Source organism: Drosophila eugracilis, unplaced genomic scaffold (assembly GCF_018153835.1).
Source record: "Drosophila eugracilis isolate 14026-0451.02 unplaced genomic scaffold, ASM1815383v1 contig_393, whole genome shotgun sequence".
Classification (NCBI taxonomy): domain Eukaryota; kingdom Metazoa; phylum Arthropoda; class Insecta; order Diptera; family Drosophilidae; genus Drosophila; species Drosophila eugracilis.
This window is the reverse complement of record NW_024573253.1, coordinates 249,913-269,518: the sequence shown is the minus strand read 5'-3', so window position 1 is coordinate 269,518 and position 19,606 is coordinate 249,913. Positions and strand designations below refer to the sequence as shown.

The following is a 19,606-nucleotide window of genomic DNA, read 5'->3' as shown; positions in this document are numbered from 1 at the left end:
AAATTGAATTCCAGACACATTTCTAGCCAGCTTAACTATCCTGTTTCCATTCTCCATTTCGGGCTTGGTCAATATTTGATATTTACACGAACATTTTCGGGGCTAAACCAAGGAAAAGCCTGCTGTTGGGCACTCTTCCGCTTGGATTGTTTCGCCCATATTGGCATAATTATCTTATGCATCATGGTGCTAGGAAAACGGCTTAAATGCGTGTGAGTTGGTCAGGATGAGCTGAGTTTTCCCATAGCCACCCAAAAAAACAGGCAACCATTTTCCAACTGCAGTTGTCTGCGTTCTGCGGCTGCTGATTTATGGCCTGGCTCATTGTCTAGTTTTTGGCCCAAAGTCCCCTCCCTCTTCTTACCCCTCCAATTGTCTGCGGTTATACCGCAATAATCTTGTTTTATTAGTCTCCAGCGTAATTTTTCTACAGTTCGTTCTCCATTTTTTTTTGGGCTTTGGTTTTGGTTTTGGTTTTGGTCTGGCGTTTTTCTTTTGTTTTTCCTTGTCTTTCCTGCTCTTGCTTTTCCAATCGTTTTATTTTTCTTCTTCTCTTCTTTTTTCTGTGCGGTTATTTCCTCTTGCGGTTTGGACCCCCTGGAGGTTTTCCCATTGGCTGTGCCCGCCCGATTGGCCCGACTTGTTTTATTTCCGATTCCCCGTTTTATTTGCCCTTCCGTCTTATCTCATAAATAATTCATTAATATTTTTCAATTGATTTATCCCCCAGTCCCGAATTTGTCAATGGCCGAACGAGAGTTTCCTTGCAATCCTCAATCCCAGAGCTCTATGTCCGGGAAATCCTTGCGAGAAAAACGGAAAGTGGAATATTCGACATGTTTGTTTGTCTTTTGAGTATTTTTCGTTTTTGGCAAGGCCGCTTAAAGTTGGCCAAGTTTTACGGTAAGGTAAAAACTTCAACAAATATTGCTGCTTAGCCCGAGAAGAAGTTTCCTCCTTACGAGTGCTGATTTTTGAATCTTTTGGCCACCCTGCAGGTCATAAATACATTTGTTTAATGACCGAAAAGGTCCGGCTGGAAAATGACCAAGCAGCGTTAACAAATCTTCAGAAAATTGTTGTTTGCTCACAAAGTGCCGTTGAAATTTTCAACTAATTAATGAAATTTATGTCGGTCAACTTTTCAGCGTTGGCAGCACAGAACAGCAAAGTACAAGAGGGGTAACAAGAATGGCGGGCAAAATGAGGCCATCGTGGCAGCTAATTAAATGCAATTAGAACGGCCTTGAGGGTAGATAGTTGTGTTGGTTCCCATTGGAATTATGTGAAAGCCTTCCCAAAAAAACTTTCTCCATAGGAAGTTTGTTTGCTGCTGATGGCAGCGGAATTTGCAAAATTTATAAATCAATATGAAAAGCCTTTGCAGTTGTGCGTGTCTCTGCAATTTTCTTCGAGTTGTTAGGCTTGATTAGAGCATAAATTCACTTTGATTTAACTTTGTCTTCGTCTTTGAGTCTTTGAAATCTGAGGTAGAGGCTCTCCTTCTATTCAATTAGTTGTGAATGCTACAATTTATAGTTATAGTCGTCGATTTAGTTAGTTTGTGAGAGGCTGTAGGAAGCAGATGTGCTTAATAGGGTTAGTAGGTGGCAAACTGTTATTAGAGGGTTACTGTGTAACTAAGGATGCAGATATATAAGGATAATATTAATATTTACCAATATTCGAGCGTGAACTTAACCATTTCGTAAACCGCAAACCTTCTACTAAATATTTGACACATTGACAATGGCATTCGAATTGTCAAAGTCAAAATGATTGATAGTTCAAAAAGCAAATGCTGCATGGGCCACACTGTATATAAAAATATCATCAAAATCTTCAGTTTATTTAACTTTATTATCGCATTCAGCTCTACCACTATTGCCTTTAATTAGCTCAATGATTAAACACTCAGAAGTTCACTTGAACGTAAGCCCTGTTCTAATTTTAGTCACCACCTGTGGAAAACCTACGCCTGCAATTTGTCGACCTTGTTAGCAATTTGCCACTAGTTCAAGGTTCTTCTCACGCTACAAAATAATATATATTTTATTTTTGGGGGTTTTGCTCACTTCCCTTTCGAGTACGCTCTTAATTTGGAAGGTGTGCTGCGAATTCATCTCAGAAATTCAACTAATTAACACGTTCGTTCTAAAAACATGTGTTTTGTGTGCGTCCTTGCCAAAGTTGAGGTTGAGGCAAGTCGAGGCCATGAAATTAATTTCGAGCCATGTGCAGCATTTTTAGCAGCCGAAAGTTGCTCGTTTCGTATGTGTAAATGTCAAAAAGTTTCGCCATCGACAAGAACTTAATTATGTAAAGCTAGGAATGAAAGTAAAATCAAAACTACAGTCAGGTGAACTAAAAACATATTTATGTGTTAAGTGCTAGCGAGGGGCGCCAGGAGCAGGACCTCTTCAAAAAACAAAAACAAAAATGCTGCCATGAATTTTTCAAACTCTCACATAGAGATAGATGCGAAAAATGGTGAAAAAATATTTATATATATATATTTAAGCGGGAAATACAATATTGGGTAAAGTGCATCCTGCGAGGCGGCGAGCTGCACATCCTGCCGCATATCCCTACACATCCTGGCCGCATCCTGGCGGCAAACCAGGACCCAAAGCTAAACGGCGACCATTACCGCGACGTCGAGTAGGAAATAACTCGTGGCTGGTAGAGGTTCCCGAGGCTCCGAGGGGTAAAATTAGGTCAATTGCGTGTACGACGCGTTGTGAATCCAGCATCCTGTCGTTCTGCTAGTATGAGAGTTTGTCTGTGTGTGTGTGTGTTTGTGTTCAGGTCCTGTGACCAGGATAGCCTCTCATGTTGTTCATTTTCGCTTTAGTTTTTTGCCGCATCTTCCCTTTGCGGATTGTCAACGTAATGTGGATGCTATATATGTATACTATATGCATGAATACATGCCCACAGCTGCGGTCAAGTTAATAGAGCAACTATAAATGGGGAGTCACTGCATTCATTAGTGATTAGTTATTAGATGATTGCATTTTAATTGACTTTTTCATAACGGTTATAAGCTTTATTTGAGGTGACTTTTAAGCTTAGTTTGTGATTAGTTAGTTAGCTGATTTATTATGATTTTTTCATTTTATTTTTGAATTTTTGTTACAAGTTGGCTGATTAGAAGACTTTTCCTACTCATCTAACTTACTTACTACTTATTTTCATTTCTTATCCTTCAATATATTTCCCCAATAACTACTATTAATCCCCCCTCCACTGTTCATATGTATAAACTCGCTATATATACGCAGCATTCAGCGACAAAGGAAACGGGAGATAAATTTAAGCGAAACTTGCTAGCATTGCCCCGAAAGTTGTTGGCCAAAACTTGTGCATATAATTTAAGCGCCCAGCGAAAAATATCCAAGTTGGGCAACTTACTTAAGGCCCATAACACACTCAAACAGAAAAAGTAAACTTTTGGCCTGCTTAAAACTACAAGGAAAATTAAATTTGCCGTAGAGGCAAAGAAAGGGCGAACTGAAATGAGCCAGGCCGACTGGAGTCAGACACAACTACTGGCTGGGTGTGTGAAATGGAAAAGGCGAATGGAAAAATGGAAAATGCCAAAACGCAAGAAGCTCAGCAAGAAAGAAAAAAAAAACTCCGCTAATAATGTGAAACTTTATTAATTTGCTCTACACTGCAGCTTGCAGCTGCGCTGGCAGCAAGAAGAAAAGGCGCTGAGCTGAATTTACAGCTTGCTAATTTGGTTAATTTGGTTTTCTAGTAATTTTCCTGCCATCAGAGAAGCTGCGTCGGCTGTGCAATTTTCACTTTCCTTTTGCCACAGCCCAGGCTCCCAATTTTGCGGCTATTTGCATTCTCCCTCCCTCTCTCCCTTCCCTGCTCCCTTTCTATCTTCTGGCATATTTTCGCAGTCTGCGATGCATTTCATTAATTAAATTGCAATTTCTAGCTGCGTTTTTTTCTGCCCCCACAGCAAACGTTTCTCTCATGTTAATTTCGTACTCAGTCTGGCTGTATTTTTTACAGCTGCGATTTTTCTGTATTTTTTTCAGCTTTTTAACACTCTCTTTCATAGTCTTTATACATTTTTGTTAATTTCATACTGGCCTGGCTTGTATATTTCAGGGTATATTATTTTAAAATAAGTTTTTATTACATTTTCCTTTTGATGAGCCTGATTTACGCCGCAGAAAAAGAATAATTGCTTTGACAGGAAAATTGCATTCACTCGGGGAAAGTTTAAGCTTCTTACAAACCATATATGGAAATATATATATTCCGACCAATTAAATATGACCTGTTAGCAGTGCTGTTGAAAACATTCAACAAAAGTCAGACAAAATCAAAGGCACTTCCTCTTGACAACAGTGCGTATGTGTGATGGCCTTCCTTTCCAATACCCATAGCATTGCCATCGGCATACAGTTGTTTAAATTGTACCGCAGTCATCTATGCCGCTTGAAGGCCAACAAATACATGACAGCCAATTAGCAAACGATTTGTTTGACTTACGACTATATAGTCGAAACGAGCGTTTCGATCGGGGAAAGCTTTTAACCAAACGAGAGAAAAACCTTTCAGGCAACGAAATGCCACATTTCCGCCATCGATTTGGCTTTCACTGAGTCTGATTTTTCTAACCCTTTTCCAACTCTCCCTCTCTCCTGAGCAGTTTCCTTTATATTTTCCTGCCTGCAAAGAAAACGGAACTGATGTGCCGACTCCCCGAGAGCGAACTTAATGTGGGCTTAAGCAACCTTGTAACCGTAACATAAATATTGCGCAAAACCAACAAAAGTCTTACTGCAGAGAGAGAAAATGAGTTGAAGTTGATTTTAAAGTTTCTTAAATAAAAATATAGAGAATTTTAAATAGCTTTAAATCATCATCCATATTAGTCTAAGTTTTTAATGTAATTTTTAGTTAGGAATATATTTTATGGTAAATGTTAATAATAGTTTAGATTTTTATGAGTGTAGTTAAACACACACGTGTTAGCGAACAGAACATGCCACAAAACTCGTTCAGCCGCAAAAGTTTTTGGCGTCAGCGGCACCGACTGCGGAATTAGTTGTGCAAGTAAAAAAAATTCACACATCAGCTGCAATGTGCGGATATCTAGCATAAGAGATTAAATTTAAATTTTTATGCAGTTCTTTAAGGTGGCTAAATGGAAACCAGATTGTATTTACATTTTCAGGACATTTTCTCGACATTTTAAATATTAGACAAAAAATTGCTGTAAAAAAACAAACAAATAACGTTTGAGCAGTGTTGCCAGATGTCAAAAGATGCTAAAAAAAAAATGTTACCAACCAACTATCGATTACTATTGTTACCGATTATTAACAATGAAGTATGTAAACTTGAATAGCATATATTTAATGGTGTAAACTTTAATAATGAACAATTTTTATAAAAATAGAAAGAAGAAATTCTTTCAATATAGTCTTTCTTCATAAAAAAAAACAGAACGTAAATACATACCAAAATTGATTTCAAGATTCCTTTGAAGGCATATTTTTTAACAATATATTTAACAAATATTTTATTTCCTTTAATAAGATTTTAAGTTACATTTTTGTTGAGCAAATAAATTGCTTTTCTGAATAGATTTCCCTTCAAAAAATACCTCATGATTGATTTTATGGTTGATTTACCTTTTGAAAAATATTTTAAAATCTACAATAAATTGTTTTTAATAACAAACTTTTAAATAAATTTCAATAAATTTCACATCTTTCTTTAAAAAATGTTAAAAAAAATATATTCTTATTTAATGCAATTTAAATTTTATATTTGCAAACAAAATAAGCCTTCCCCTATCAAGTTCCTTCCAAAAGGAAAATAGGAAAAGCATAATAATAATTTGCATTTACTGCTTGTTGCCATGTGGCTGGCCCCCAAAGCTTTCGCAGATTCAGGTGCCAGTGCTGCAGCTACATCTAAGGCAGCACAAACAGCAGCAACATCTAGGGGCAACAGCAACATCCAGGGGCAAAAGCAGCAGATGCCGCATTAATTGCGCCCGGCCAAATACCATACAGACAGCACATCATTTGTGTCAGCATTTCGTGTGGGTTGGAAGAGCGTATGGCTGGGTGCAAAAGGAAAAGCAGCCCACAGCCGGCGGGGCAAGGCAACAACAACAACAACAACAGTAACAACAACAACAACAACATCTAAACGGGACAAATACAAATGCTAAACATACGGATACAAGGCAAACATACACACAACCATTTTGCATTGCGGCAATAAAATAAATTGCAGACAAAAATAAAAAAGCGAGAGAGAGCCAGGAAAATAAGGAATGAAAACATATGTTAGCCGACACACACTCATATAAAAAAGAGAAAACTATTTGCCGGGGAAATGCTGAAGTGGGAAAATTCGCTTTGCAGTAAAGGTTTTCTGAAATTATGCTTGTGCGGCGGGGTAGCAGGGTTTCGGGTCGACGGGTTTGATTTGATATTTATCAGCGTTTTTAGTACTATATTTCCAGATGCGTAGAAAAAGCAAAGGAAATCGGGGTTTCTCATTTAAATGATAAGAATGGAAGTGGAAATGTAAAAGCGGAATGAATTGTTGCGAGATGATGAAGTCATCAAGGGCATTAGCATTTCCATTGATTGATTGGCCATTACACAAAAATCCTCCAGAGGGGTATTTAAAAGGCTCAAGGAAATGGTTTTATTTATAGAAAAAGATTGAGATGAAATACATTTCTTAGAACTCAAGGAATTCTACAGAGCATTATGAGGATAAAAAGTGTAAATTTGTCTAAAATATTTAATCTATTTGCAAACTGAATTAAGAAAGAAAATTAGGGAAAACCTTAAGGATGTTAGGGATATCTTTGATCAAGTTCACAAAAGTTAAAGTTATTCATGAAGTTTAATTAAAAGAAAGCTAGCTAGCTACCAATGAATATTCAAAGTTTAATATTGCCTTACTTAAACGTGTCTTCTTTCCATAAATCTTTTGATATCAAACTAAATTGATGTCTTCCTTGACACAATCTCTTTTGTTTCATTTGTAATAAACATTATTTAAATGCTATTTTCCACACAACTTTTGCCACATAATAAAGCAGACACTTAAGCTAAAATCTGTTGATCTCTTTGCCATGTATGAAGCCAAGTTGTTATGCTGATTAAGAATCAACATCTTGGCTGGCTTGGCTCTAAGATGTCCTTTCTTATACACCCACATTAGTATATCCCCCTCTCTATGAGCACAAAAAGCACTGCAAATAAAGAGATATATATATATATTTTATATATATATATAAACTCGCAGTGCAAACAAGTGCAGCTTTATCTTTTCCGTATTTCGTAGCTTTTCCGGCACAGCCTGCCGCTTTTTCGCCTTTCTATTTATTTTTATCTGCCGCGCTGTGCTTAAAATAAATAAAAATACTTGTAATGCGCGTACATCTGAAAATCGTTATAGTGCCCTGCTGCTCGCTATATCTTACACACTTTTACACAAAGAGAAAAAAAGGGTACTTTCTTTTATTATTCGTACTTTCATAAGAATGATTAACTAGAATATAAACTTAAAAGTTACTCAATTTATTACATATTTAAATATTTTAAAGTAATTTTTTCAAAAGCGAGTTAAAAACTCATTTCCTTTACTTATTTTTCTTCGTATACTCTTGTCACATTTAGCCCGCTTTTCCGGCTGCTGGCTCTTCTGTTTTTCATCGTCTTGTTGCCGTCGTTTTTCGTGCATTTTAAGGGAAAAATGGAATTGCTTTTGCCCGTTAGCGTCAGCGTGTGTGTGTGAGCATAGTGTCTTGCGGTTGGCCAAAAAAGAATTTTGCTAGCGTTAGCTTTGCTTAACCCAAAAGTGCAATGTTTGCAAGGATGCCCATCGCTAACAAACAACAGAACAGCCACCCATCCACATCCCCTTTTCATATGACTGTGTGTGTGTGTGTGTGTCAGTCAAACAGACATTGTAGTTCGTCTTGTTGGCTGCATTTCATTTTTGTGGCGCAAGGACATTGAAATGCCTGCGGCTGTCTATGCCACACACACACACACAACATAAATTTGCTTAAAGATTGACCAAAGAGAGACAGAAACTGTGGTGCCAAAAATGATGTAAAATGCTAGGAAAATACGAGTAAACAATGGGCGAAATAGAGACACAGTCGTAGACACAAATAGACTGAAAAGGTCAGAACCCGGATAATTTTGGCCACGAGATGGAAAATCCATAGCATACACTTCGGCGCAGACTGTCTGGGTTGATTGTTTGCAAATGAACTTTAAGCCACTTGCCCTCGACCACGCCCCCTTTCTACCTAACGCTCTGCCCTACTCTATTCATTTCAATTTTCTTAGCTTCCGTTTCCATGGCATTCTTTGTCCTTTTATTAACACATTTTCCCTGGAATTGTCGTAGCGGGTTTTTTTATGGGCCACCCCCGCCAAAGGGTTTTCAGCAATTCGCCCAAAGAGCGAGAATCTTCAGGAGAACAAAGAAGGCACAACATTAGATCTGATTAGATTGCACTGCAAGCGGACTGTCCAATTTGCCCAAGAAAATTGTTTGCCTACACTTAGGGAAAATTCTAAACATTAATACTTAAAATATTGAATAAACTTTAGCGAAAAATTCTAAACATTAATACTTAAAATATTGAAAAAAATTTATTAAAAGTTTAATATTAATTATAATAGTTTTAAGGGAGATTTTAAACTTTTTCTTTCTGTCTTTTTTTAAAGTTATAGCAAAATTGTAAATTTTAAAACAAAAATATAATATTTTAAATGTAATTTGTATTTTCGTTTATGATTTTCTGTCAGTTATGTTCCTAAGGAATTCATTTTATATTTAAAGAACCTTCCTCTGCGTTGGGTATTCCTCTCTCAAAGTTTTCTGAGAATGCAATGCTGGTTATTAGTTAATAAAACTTATAATCTTTGCTTTGAATAACCTGTTCATTATTGAGTTTTATAATGCAGGACCAAGTTTATTAATTAATAGTATTAGTTTGAAGCTAAATTACTTTAAATAAAATCTAAATGGCTTCCAAGATAAATCTATTAAATAAAAGTTTTCCTTCAAGATCACAATAAGTATAATGACTTTTATCCTTATAAAAACTTATAAATCTAAAAATACTTAAATGCTTCCCTTTTCGTTGAACCAACAATTTGAGTTACGAGCACAAAGGCATTTAGTACGTGCATTTTAAGTTTCCGCTAGACTGGCTTGTTTTCCTTTCCTTTTCTCTTTTGAGGGAAACCCTGACCTTACCCGTTGCTCCATTTGTTTTCCTTGTCGAAAATTTCTCGTGGCTGACCATCTGTTTGCATTTGTATCTAAATAGTTTGGCGAAAAGTTTTAATTTGTTTGATACAAAATTGTTTGTTTGCCTTCGGTGAGATACCAAAAAGGAACACAAAAGCTGACTTTCTGCGTTAGTTTAATGATTCATGATTGGAAAGTTAAGTTTATGCAGCTCATGATTTGTGCTGGGAGTTGGTAATAATTTATTACTCTCTGTCTCTGGTAAAAGTTAGACTAGAGTTGTGGTAAAAAAAATAAATAAAATTTAGTAGAAGATAATTAATAAATGGCTGAACTAGATCGCTAAGTTATGGCCAATATAAGTCTATGGGAAATATATTTTGTTTTTCGCATTTTTTGCTCACTCAGCGGCAAATAACTTTTTCATTTCTGCCGACGAAGGCAAGTTTAAAGAAATTCTTATGGAAAAATAAAATAAATACCCCTGGGCTTGGCCTGAAGACTCGTTTCTCAACTTGGCCAGGAGGTCCTCCTTTCAGCTCAGCTTCCTTGGCCTCTGATTACCTGGCAAATGCCAGGCCACATCAATCAATCGAGGCGGCAAAGTTTTATGCAACTTTCTGGTCCGTTGCGGTGTCTAACCAAGCCAATTAATTTGTGGTTTACATGCCATTCCGCTCGTCAATAAATAAATGCCCCTCCCACTTCTGCACCACCGCACACACCCTTGGGCACATCAATAGGAGCATGCGGGCTCATAAATAATGGAAATCAACTTTGCAAAATTTTATTCATAAGAAAATTTGAATAGCTTGGGGGGTAAGAAAAATATTTCTTTATCGAAAAATAAAACTTACTTCGTTTTACATTTTACCATTTCATGGTTCTTAATGGTACGGCCAGCAACGTTTGGCTTTCAATCAAATTATTTTGCTGACTTGCTGCAGCAGCAACAACAAAACAACAACAATAATTGGCACAAAACTTTTGATTAAGGCATTTTTTCGGTTTAATTAACTGTTTTGTCTTTGTACGCTGGGGCGATTGTGTGAGGCGATTGACTGAAAAAGACCGAAAAAAATCAAACATATTGGACTGGAATGTTTTAATTTCCATGGAAACCCATTGAAGCGAGTCCAGTCGAAAAATGTTTTTCTTGCAAATAAATTGAAAATTTAAAAATTTACAGAAATAACAAATTGATGCTTCCAAAAAAATTGGATGATTATGAAATATATTTCTTACCTATTATAAAGTTAAGTTATAAAGTTATATAAAATAAATCTCCCAAACTTATAATACCTTTTCTTTTTGCATGTAAACTTTCTGCAGATTATGAGTTTTGAGCTCGGGCACCAAGAGGCTCATTAGGGAGTTGGTTCGGCCAGTCTGGTGGCATGCCGCACTTTAATTTTTTCTTGTTCTTGCTAATCTGCCAGTGCATTTAGCTCTCAGCAGTGGCTATCATCAGCTTTCCTCGGCTTGCCTTGGCCGTTTAATGCAGTCCAAAGAGCACTCGAGTAGTAGAAGAAGAAAAATTCTCGAGGGGCGGCCACGAGAGGGCTCCTCTCACGGAAAAGTTGCAGTTGACACCATCTTATGAAATTAGTTTCTTTTTTCTTCTCTTCTCTCCCCTTCCTATATTTTTGTGACTTGACATCGTTTTGGCCGCTGCTGGCACTTGAGGGTCGCTTCCTCTTAGTTTTTTTTTTTTTTTTTTTTTTTGGCTGTGTCCTTTGCCATGTAATGTGAATATTCGTGCGGACATCGCTGGCAGGCTACGACAAAAGGCAATGTCGCAGCATAAATCTGCTGGCCAAGGCAGCTCCTTCGACTCGTCGGCCTCTGAGCTAAGCGTTTTTGTTTAACTTTACACTTGACCCCCGAAATGGCCAGCTTCAGTTGCCTTGGATTTATGCTTGTGTACTTTTTTGTTGGCTGTCTGTTAGGAATTTTTGCTAAATTTGCAGGTGGATCTTGGCTTTCACATGTTTGTCTGGAATTTTTTTTATTTTCTTTAGCAAAAAATGATGAAAATTTTATGAGAGCATACCAAGGAATTTTATATAGTCTAGAAATGCATTAGGAATATGATTTTTATGTAGAACAAATTTAGTTTTGTTAAGAAACACCTTCTAAGGATTCCACCTAACCAACACAAATAAACTTCGAAAAACAATTTCCAAAAGAAGCAACCTTGTAATTTTAGTGACAGTAAAATATTAGAAGTGTTAGCCAGCTGAGAAGGGAAAGCAAAACACGGCCACGTTATATAGATCATGAATCTTTTTTATTGCAAATTAAGGATTAGCAAGTGGGAAAGTGCCATCTCGTTGGAATTTACGTTTTATGTTTATGAGGTCAGAGAGTGACAGAGAGAGAGAGAGAGAAACAGCTAAGAGCTTAGAGCTAAAAGCCAAGCTAGCTTATAGCCAATAAGTATTGAAAACCGAGAACGGGTTTGACCTTTTCATGCTGCCATAATTCTTGACTCACTCTTTGTTTAGACGGGCGTGGTCGGGTCGAAAAACACACTAGCCAGCAGCATGAGAGTCGGCAAACAAATCTGTTTAATTAAGGCGAAAGTCCACTCCGGCCAAGACAAGACCCATCATTGCCCGCACTTCTTCCACTTTTACGAGTATGGTATGTGCCCGTTGGCTCTTTGGCTCCGTGTGAGCGATGAGGTGTTGGTTAGCCTTTGGGCCAGGCAAATTGCTTGGTCAGTTCTTTGAGGCCGGCAAACACACTCACACACTCCGAAGAGTTCATTTCAGTCAAGGATGTGCCAGGACGCAAGGGGGCATCGGTGGGATCAAGGGAATCTGGTAGGCGATGGCTAGGTGCCAGAGCGATAATTTGTTGCCAGCCAGTCGCAACCTCTCGTAACTTAGATGCTGCCAAAAAAACAGAAGCTCAATTTATAAATGAAATCGTTTCGTTGCCTTATCCAGCAGACACGCTAAGAAAATAGGTTAAGTTGGGATGTTTAAAGGAGTTTTAAGAATTAGTTAAAAAATATATATAAAATATAAGTTCTTAGGTAATCGGTTAAACTATGTTTTGAATAAGCTTATATGCTTACTATCCCTACAGGCCAACTTAAAAATTAATTTAAAGCCAAAGCTAGATTTTTACTTAACAATATTCCTTAATCTTTATATAACACACTTCTAATTGCCTTTTAGTGTGATTAACTTCCACTTTCTTTCATTGATTTAAAAACAACAATTTATTATTTCCAGTGTACTTCCCTAAACACCCTCTGCCTTCCTTGCCCCAGCTTTATCCTCCTGGGTTCCGCCTCTTTTGAGCGAGATTTGAATTTCTTTTTGTGTTACTTATCGCCTTGATAGATACACTTGGGTCCATTTGATTGCTTTGATGTATGGCCAAGAGAAATGGCAATCGAGTGGGAAACTCATGGAGAATAGTGAGAGAAAGGTCGTTGAGGCGTCTTTGATTTGTTGCGGGCTCAATGCACTTGAATTTGTTTGCCTTTGATGTTGGCACATTAGTTTCGGGTTGATTTGAAAGCCCCACAATATCCCTTCGCCTCTTTAATTTTTCTCTTTTTCTTTCCACTTTGAAATAAACTCCTTTTCACTTGCGAATTTTCCTGCTGCAGTGCAACAGTTTCCACAGAAACCGCAGGAAATGCATTGGCTAATCTATTTAAGCCATCATCGTGCATCGTGACGTGACGTTACCCGTTACCCTAAAATCACCAAATCGCATAGCCACATCCCCCAAACCCGTTTCCATGTAAGTTTCTGGCGGCCAACAAAATTGTGGCAGGTTGGCCATTCCCCCAGCGACATCTGCTGCATGCGACATCACAGAAAGTGGGGGAATGGCATGGGTTTTCCTGCCAAATCGCTGCCACAACAAATTCCGACCGTCTGGCCAAATGAAATAGGATTCCGCAGTGAACCACAGTGGCGGAAAGCGTTGCACACAAAAAAATATATAAAATAGAAATCGTGGCTCAGAGGAAACGTCATAAAAATTGTCTATTTCTCACATAGATTCTTCTCCCTGGCAAATATCTACTCCTATATATATATATTTACTTGTGTGTGTTGGGAAAGTCTATAGAAATGCTTTAGAATCGTCATGGCAGCTTCTTGGCAGGATTGCCAGGAATATGGTGCATCACTTGACGTTCAACGGACACTGGGTGGTGTTAGCCAGCAAGGAGTCACATCCTCAGGTTGAGCCTGTTGCCTGGCATCATCTGCACGGCAGTTCTACCCAATCCGATAAATATACAAACACTGACATTTTAGCTTAACTTTCGATGTGAGAATTAAATTTAACTTAAGCAGAACCTTTAAGGTTCAAACTTGAAAGAGTTATTTATAGTTCATATAGGTCAAAATTTTGTTTAGTTTCTTAACTACCTGAAAACCTGAGTGAAATATTTCTTTCACTTTTTAAATCTTTAATCTAGTTTTCTGGCATTTTCATTTTTTATTTACAGAATATTTTGAAGATATTTTGTAGATAAAATTTCTTTCAATTTGCCAGAATTTCATATAAATTTTGTTAGAGCTTGATTTTATCGCTGGGCAGTTGTTTTCTCAATGGAGGCAATTTCACTCATCCGATGTTGGCCAGCAGTTTCCCAACTCATCCTGCCTATCATCCTACTCTTTCACCATTGGAACGCGTTTGACCTGCTGTAAAAGTAAGATTTGTCTATGAATTTATTGGCATTATTGGCATTATTATTGGCATAAATTTGTGAGTGGTTCTCTGGGAAGCGAGACTTACCAGCAGGCACTTGTTGGCCATGGTCTGAGGACCTGGACGTTCTCTTTTCAATTTGATGTGTTTCTCTACACTTACATAGTAGAGGGCGCCAATTCTTTCACGAAGAATGAAACGCTCACCGCGATCTGAAGTCTCGGGAATTTTCTCCTCTTTATAACGCTGATCTGAGACATAAACTGTATTTGCCATTCTCTTAGGGTCTTTGATGACACTGAAGTTTAGCATATAATTGCCACAATCTCTGATTAAATTGTTGGTATCATTGGGTGGAATATCAAACTGAAGTTGGACAAAGTTATAGTTTAGTAAATCTATATCGGGTAATACTGGTAGAACAGAGACTGGATGAGCTTTGCTACCAGGTTTGGTGGGATGCTTTAAAAGTGGCTTCGTTACGTCCACAAAGGTTCTACCAATAATGTTCTTTTGTTGCTCTAGGCTGACTGGTTCGATGATTTTTATAGACTTGGCTTCCGGAATAGGACGCTGTAATCCTAGACGAGGACGTGGTATTTGGGCTCTCTCTTTGGCAAACATCTGAGCGCATTCCTGGGCGCGACTTGGTCTGGGCTTGCTGCTGCCACAGTTCAGGGCTTCTATATCCACCAGTAGAGCTGCATCCCTTGGATCCATTTGCTGTGCCCGATTCGTTGGCTTCTTGTCGTAAACTTTCTGATCCACCAAATTAACATCGAAAAGCAGATGAAGTCCTTTGAAATGATGCTCGAATTTTGTTTCCTGTTTCAAGAATGAAACTGGCTCCATAGTGGAAGCCAGCAAATCCTTGCCACAGGGCAGATATTTGCAACCCAGCGATAATTCGGGCATCTCATTTTTGTAGACAATGGGGCAGATGAACTGATTGCTGGGGGGTATTTTGATTTCAGATTGTGTTCGGTGGAAAGTGTTCCCCTCTTTTTTACTTACTGCTTTGCACCCAGATTCGTCGGTTTGAACAATTCATTTCCCGCCATTATGTGAGAACTCAGCTTTTTCTTGTTTTAAGCTTAGATTTTCCTGCTTTTCTGGTCGTTTCTCGTCTGCCGTTCCAATTGCTCGACAAGTTTTCTGATTTGTGCTTCGTCAGTCACTTTGACAGGCACTGCATTTCATTCAGACAGATAAGTCAGCAGCGGCAAGTTGGCAGCTCGGCGTGAGAAAAACTAGGTGCCGATAGCATCTCTCGAGTTGGTTGGATTACCGCCTGCGGTTGAAAAAGGGGGAGAAAAGTTTTTAAACTTTATCTTTAATTAAAATGTTTAAATAATGCAAGACTTTAAAAATGTTTTAGCTAGTTGGTTCTTGTTTAATAACTAATACTATCGCTTAGCTATCCTAACTATCGTTTAAGTAACCTAACTATCGATATAAAATCATCCGTTCTAGTGTTAAATAAAGTTCAAACTCTTTAAAAGTATTGAAAAACTGAAAACAAGAAACCACTTTGGACTGGACGACACGTTTCCCTAATCAGTTTTAGTTTGTCGAGGTCCTCACCTCAAATTGACTCGTCCGTAATCAGCCGACTTTAAAATCCCTTCCGTGTCACTCTCACCGACATTTGCGCCCACTTTAAACCCCACAAACATCCGCAAGATGGGGGCCACTCGGCCATAATGGACTCTGACTTGGCCACCTTAGGTTTTGGCCAGTGCTAAGCTCATTACGTGCCACGCCTCCACAACGCTTCCGTACATACAATTGCAAACTGTTGTTGTGGTGGCCATGGATGGAAATTGTGCACTGAGAAAAAAATATCAGGAAAATAATACTGAGAAAGTGATTTATAATAAAAGGTAAATAGAAAAGGTTGTATTGGAAACGTCTTCAACGGATATTTCCTTTAAGATTATGTGAAATAAATATCACATACTAAGTACATACTGATATTTGACAGATAAAGATAAAATGAATAATGCCAAGCTAATTTCCAGTGTGACTGATAATGGTGATGAGCAGACCGATAGAGAGGGGTCGGAATCCTCGACGTGGCTCGTGCTGAAATTAATTGATGCGACAATGGCTGAGCAACGACTAACTTAGGCCTCCAACTCAATTCAGGCCGCCACATCATGAGCTCATCATCATCATCAACATTGTGAGTTGCAAAGGGGGCAGGAAAATTAGTAGTAGTAGAAGGAGAAAGAAGAAGAGGAAGAGGAAGACGAGGAGGAGTAGCAGCATTGAGAGGAGGAGCTTTGCCGTGATGGGAGGTGTGACCCATTCTGGATGCCCCATTCTGAGGGCTGTGCAATTTGGCGTGCGGAATTTCATTAGAGCCACCGCAGTCGCCGGAGCAGCGAAATCAAAATTTAATTTATGCTGACATTGAAGTGTCTGTGGGGCAATTAAATCGACAGGGGGGCGTGCCGCCGCCTTTTGCTGCGTCCTTTGTGTTGATTAAGTACCGCCGAGCAATATTTTAGCATAATGATGTCCTGGCACGCAGTTTGTGATCCTCCCCCGGTTGTTTGGTTCTTTAGTGCCTGCTCCTTCGGCAAGCCTTTCACTTGAGCTCCCTCCTCTTTCCTGTCACTTGAGGGCCAAAGGATTCGGACCGCCTTTGATGGCCTGATGGCCTGATGGCTGCGCCTGATTAGCCCTGCGCCGATTAGCCTTTGTGCCCCAAGAATTTACGACAGCTAAGCAAATTTTTATTCGAGTTTTTCGACTAATTTGTTGATGGCCTCCTTGATGAACCGTCAACCATTTTGGATTGCACATAATCCGGTTAGCTAAAAAGGATCTCGAGCTTACACGCTTACGTTTAATGGCCGGAAATATGTTACGGGCAATCCGAAAATATATAAATTGATATACTTTTTCCCTAACGTTGGTCATTTCTCTCGAGATTATATTTTTAGGTGCAATTTATCTCTACTATCAAATATATATTTTCCCACAAAGTAGTTGCTAAAAAAGGACCTCCTTCGCTGGTAGCACAAACTTTTCACATTTTTTTGTTAGCTTAAAGGAGTATTTGGCGACTAAGTAGCAAAAGATGATTTTCCGCAGCTAAAGATACTTTTAAGACGGATTCTCGGCTTTTACTGTTCAGCGGCTTAAAGTACTTTTCATTTTCTTAAACTACTTTCCGGTTGTTACTTTTTTGCTGTAACTTTTTAAAAGCTGCATTCCGGTTGCAAGACTTTAGTAGATACTTTACTTTTCCGCGGGTCATGATAGTTAAGGCTTGGTTTAAAGGACACTGGAGAGGCTCTGAATTTTCTAGTCCACTTTGGGCTAATAATACACCTCGCTACAAAAACATCAAGGATTTAATTAGCTTCTTTGAATAATCTCATGACAAATAGCATTAGGATGCCTATATTTTCATCGCCTTTCTGCTTTTTAGGCCTAATCCCATCAAGTGCGTTGCTTTTACCACTTTTCCGTTTCCTTATTACACAAGCCCAGTTTTATCCCTTGATATGCCTTTCATTTTCTTTTCTGGTCTAATCACATAAAGAATTTGAGAGTTCAAAAGGAAACCTTAAAAAGCTGTGGAGTTGGAGTTTTATTTAGGAATGATTTTTCCTGTCTATTTTGCATTCATTTGCCATTTCCTGACAATTCCTGGCATTTCTATTTGTCCTGACATTCAATGGTTTTAAGGGCCCGCATCTGGTCGACTACGATTTGGAATTGCTAGTGAAAGTCGAAGCTGTAATTAAGCCCCACAGCTGATTGGAGACGCCCACTTTTAAATCGGGCATTCTACTAATTAAGTGCGAATGATGCTCCACTCATGAAATGACGACTGTTCTGCTCAGTTTTCCCACTGGGAATGTGGCGTGGACGTTGACAATGCGGCATCGTTTACTGATTTTTCAATTGTCCTCAGCCGTCAGGGGGGAAAATCCTTTGTGGCAGGATGAAATGAGTGGAGTAAGTAGAGGAAAAGTAGGAGGCATACCGTTTCATTAGCATTATGCGGCCACAAAAGTATTCCAGAAATCCTTTTTACTTCACCCAGGGTCCTGATCCTGGTCCAGTTTCGGGTCAAGTTGAATTATTTTAATGATCAAGGATTAGACTTAGGGAGAGCGACAGAGGGATTGCTGAGTATGGTGTCGCATTAGCATGCATTACATCAGGACACATTTGCACGTCTCGCCGGTCCTGTCCTGTCTTGCTCCTGGGTGTTGGTGTTGGTGTTGGCTTACCAAAGGGACTCGAGGGGGAAATGAGCATCCTGTAATTACTTTATCCGACATTCGTGTAGGATTTCCACTATTTTCGGCCGGCTTGACATAATAGCAGAGATATTTTGGGGGCCAAGATGACCAAGGGGTAGGAGATAGAAATGATGGAGATGGGCGTAATTGTAGCCAACGCCCGCCCACACAATTAGACGCCTTGCACATTCTCCAAAACGACATAAATCATAATTACTTGCTCGACCTTTACCACACACCTCACTCTCTGGGTGGCTCTGGTTGTATTCAGGAAAGTGGGAGTATTTTGGATGGTCTGGGGCTGTTCCAAGCGCACTCGAGTGAAGACGTTTATTAGGCGCCATTACCTCGGCATATAAAGTGCTTTTGGAGGCACTGCGTCCTTGTTCTCTACTCTTCTCTCTCTCTCTCTCTCTCTCTTGGCTAGCTGGCTCGTATTCTCCTCTGATTCCGACTCCCTCGAATGTGTTTTCTGGACCACTACAATTGATTGCACTGTGGTTATGGGTCGGGTAATTTGTTGTTGCCGTTTCGACTGGCTTCCTATCAACGATTCCCTTGCCTTCTCTTTCTCCAACTTTCTATTTCTCCTTTTCTCTATTTCTCCAATTCTCCTGTTGGTCCACTCCGAGGGACCCAAAGTTTCCTTTGCTTTGGCTATGCACCTGATGACAGCGGGTATTGCCAATTTTAAGTATTAGTTTGTAAAGTGAAATGAAAAAGTCGCTTCGTTTACAACACATTTTGGTAAATTGACAACACTTTGTTTCTTAAGTCCTTCCTTCATTAAATACAAATACAAAATTGTTTTAAGTCTCTTTTATAGAAATATGTAAGGAAGTTTATCCAAATGCCCTGGAATTTTATAGATATGAAAACATTTTACAAAAGCACTTTTAAAAATTGACATCTTATATCTTAATAAAAACAAACTGACAATTTAAAATAAATAAATCTCTAGGGACATATATAAAATATTTATATTAAAATCCTTAAATGGTCTGGCATATAAAAAGTTTTCAACTTTCTTTTATTAACTTTGCCATTTTTAGTTTATGACTTAGCAACTTTGATCCCATTTTAGTGAACTCTAATATTCGGCTATTTCTTTTTATTTTTACTTTACTTTATTATTGTTTATTTTGGCTTTTAGTGGCTCTGCTGGTCAGGGCTAAATGAAAATTTAAGAGGAATTCATTATTTATTTAGCCGGTGATTTGTGCTGTTTTTTCACTGCCATTGATTTGCCCGTACTGTCAGCTTTTTTTTCGCCCGCTCTTTTAGTGGCACCTGATTTAGATGCATAATTTAATAGATATTAATTTGTGAAAATGAAATATTCGCGGCTTTTACGGTCGCCGTCTGCCCGCTTAGTGGTT

At 38.6% G+C, this 19,606-nt stretch overlaps 2 protein-coding genes across 2 annotated transcripts in view; one reads left to right on the top strand and one right to left on the bottom strand.

Moving 5' to 3' along the window:
* Positions 1 to 19,606, top strand: part of LOC108112167 — a 46,688-nt gene that overhangs the window by 8,526 nt on the left and 18,556 nt on the right. The window lies entirely within an intron of this gene.
* LOC108112172 lies at positions 13,756 to 15,112 on the bottom strand. Its single transcript, XM_017221960.2, has 3 exons — positions 14,977 to 15,112; positions 14,050 to 14,914; positions 13,756 to 13,955 (listed from the first exon to the last, which is right to left on the bottom strand). Exons 1-3 carry the CDS (start codon positions 15,021 to 15,023, stop codon positions 13,923 to 13,925), a joined length of 945 nt encoding a protein of 314 aa, XP_017077449.2. The 5' UTR covers positions 15,024 to 15,112; the 3' UTR covers positions 13,756 to 13,922.

Bases quoted from the DNA above. Each gene is read 5' to 3' on its own strand.
- LOC108112172 (XM_017221960.2), bottom strand. From the start codon at position 15,023: ATGGCGGGAAATGAATTGTTCAAACCGACGAATCTGGGTGCAAAGCA. The intron at 14,915-14,976 runs GTAAGTAAAAAA...AATACCCCCCAG, and splicing joins ACGAATCTGGGTGCAAAGCA to CAATCAGTTCATCTGCCCCA. The intron at 13,956-14,049 runs GTAAGTCTCGCT...TTACTTTTACAG, and splicing joins TGGCCAACAAGTGCCTGCTG to CAGGTCAAACGCGTTCCAAT.